This window comes from Melanaphis sacchari, unplaced genomic scaffold (assembly GCF_002803265.2).
Source record: "Melanaphis sacchari strain LSU unplaced genomic scaffold, SCAv2.0 Contig113_pilon_pilon, whole genome shotgun sequence".
NCBI classification, from domain to species: Eukaryota; Metazoa; Arthropoda; class Insecta; order Hemiptera; family Aphididae; genus Melanaphis; species Melanaphis sacchari.
This window is the reverse complement of record NW_020270439.1, coordinates 114,003-116,149: the sequence shown is the minus strand read 5'-3', so window position 1 is coordinate 116,149 and position 2,147 is coordinate 114,003. Positions and strand designations below refer to the sequence as shown.

General features: G+C 25.5%; 1 protein-coding gene across 1 annotated transcript; it reads right to left on the bottom strand.

Annotated features, from left to right (window-relative positions):
* Nucleotides 1-310: 310 nt before the first annotated feature.
* On the bottom strand, nt 311-1,145 carry LOC112603918. The gene is made up of 3 exons (XM_025352747.1): nt 1,015-1,145; nt 859-948; nt 311-756 (listed from the first exon to the last, which is right to left on the bottom strand). The coding sequence occupies exons 1-3, from the start codon at nt 1,122-1,124 to the stop codon at nt 639-641; spliced, it is 318 nt and encodes a 105-aa protein (XP_025208532.1). The 5' UTR covers nt 1,125-1,145; the 3' UTR covers nt 311-638.
* Between the last annotated feature and the right edge of the window lie 1,002 nt (nt 1,146-2,147).

Below are 2,147 nucleotides of genomic sequence, written 5' to 3'. Positions count from 1 at the left end.
AGCTCACATTGTTTAAGTAGAATATCGTTATACAACGATGTAATAGTTGATTTGAAGAAATTTTTGACATAAACAAATTTTGTGTTTATGTAAGCTAATAAATTAGTATTTTGAGCAATTATGGTTTTTCGTGTGAAATAATTAAAAAATGTAGGTTCTGTTAAAATTAATAACTGCATATGTTCAGTTCTGAATAACTGGGATTCCTGTGCAAGCGAACGTTTTTTTGACTTTTTTAAAACAAAGACTATTTTGTCAGTCTCCACAATATAAGTATATGTATTTAAACTTTCATCAATAATATTTGACGTAATTAATGACGCTGGTCCATTATATAGGACACTGATATCGTGTTCTTCACAGTTTATGTTATTGTTTGACCAGATAGTTTCACCTTTAAAAGCATCAATGCCGTAATTGTCTGATAACTTAAGTTTTGTACCTGTTGGAAGTATATCCACTATTCGTCTTCCCGAACTTTCATTTACATCGCATGGTCTGTTATAACATTTTAATAATAATATTTAATTTTTAAAACTGTTATAACCAATATTCGAAACGGATGAAATACGCTGGTTTTTCAAAAATAATAACAAATTCGCGAATTAGTAGACTCATATATTCAATCAAATTTTAAATTAAAAATCATACTTGGATTCTTGATTACTACATATAAATTCATCAAATGTCAAGTTATGTAAAACTTTTTCAGTACCCCAATCATTAGTTTCATTATCCCTCAAATCCACCATTTTGCTAAAAAAATTTAATAAAACATATGTATTATAAATAAAAAATAATTATAGTTTTAGTTTTCATACAATAAAACTTAGATGGCTACAAATAATTAAAATTTACCTAATTGTTTCCCTCGATGAGCATGGTGGTTGATTGCCAGCACCTAAGGAAAAAGATTCCACAACAGGTTCTACGACATCTGGGTTGGAACTTTGTTCACACGAATTTAGTCAAATTAATAACCATATTTGATAATAATATAATAAATAGTTATACTTAGTTTTGGCACGAATTCCTAGAATATTCATCACTCGAGAACTCAGCGATTTTTTAACTGATAATTTTTTTGATGGGAAGCGATGAGTTGTTTTTTTAGGTTGATCCATTTTCACGTTAAAAAAATTTAAAAAAATATAAAACCATAATAAAATTCCAGTGAAAATCTAAGTTATTACTGATGTTAACAGTTAGACAAAATGACAATATTTGATATTTACTGTCATAATTTATAATCAATAATTGAATAATTAAATAATTATTATTTAGATACTCACCCTCTTTCATGTTACCGACGGGCGACGACGTGAATACGATAAGTGTTGATAACAAATAAAAATATAAAATTTATACCGATCAAGCGAATGATTGACCTTTGCCATATAATAGACTATATGGATTATTTATCATATCATACATTTATTCAAATCGTATTGCAAAAAAAACTCATGATTAGGATACTATATACATCTAGCTATCTATGAATGAGTATAGGACATAGATAGTTTAGACTAAAAGACGCGAGTATATCTTCGAATAATACATAAATTAATAAATTACATGATACGTAATATTGGTAAAATATATTTGTAAATAATATATAAATTATTGTTTTATGTATTAGGCATTAGCAAATTGTGTTTGATAGAAAATAACAAAATTTCTGTGTATTATCATAAAATAGAAAATACGTAAAAATAAAGAAAATGTGCAAATTATTTTGTTAGAAATTCATAACAATTTTTCTTTTTAAATCTAAAATCTAAAATTTAAAAATTTAGTACAAGATTCTTCATAAATTTGTCTAGTTTTATGAAAAAAATATCTACCGGAAATACAAATTTAATTTTTATGAGCGTTTGAAATTCAGATTTTTACAACATTGGATATTCACTCTATTTATCATTTAGCGATTTTCTTATGTTGTAATTAAAAAAACGAATAACTGTAGATACTTTTAATAATTTATACTATATATCTATTGTATCAATTCCTATACTTGATACTATTTTCAAAAAATTTTCACTTTTTCTGAGCTGTTTACGAACATTTTCAATTTTTTTTCTATAGTTGTTGATAAATTAGTAATTATAAATTTGTTGGGTCAAGAAGCGCGAAAATTTAATTCAAGG

What these genes read in the sequence shown, in the direction of transcription:
- LOC112603918 (XM_025352747.1), bottom strand. Translation starts at nt 1,124, where the DNA reads ATGGATCAACCTAAAAAAACAACTCATCGCTTCCCATCAAAAAAATTA. An exon ending in GGAATTCGTGCCAAAACTAA is followed by an intron (nt 949 to 1,014) that starts GTATAACTATTT and finishes GTGTGAACAAAG; the next exon opens with TTCCAACCCAGATGTCGTAG. An exon ending in TCATCGAGGGAAACAATTAG is followed by an intron (nt 757 to 858) that starts GTAAATTTTAAT and finishes AAATTTTTTTAG; the next exon opens with CAAAATGGTGGATTTGAGGG.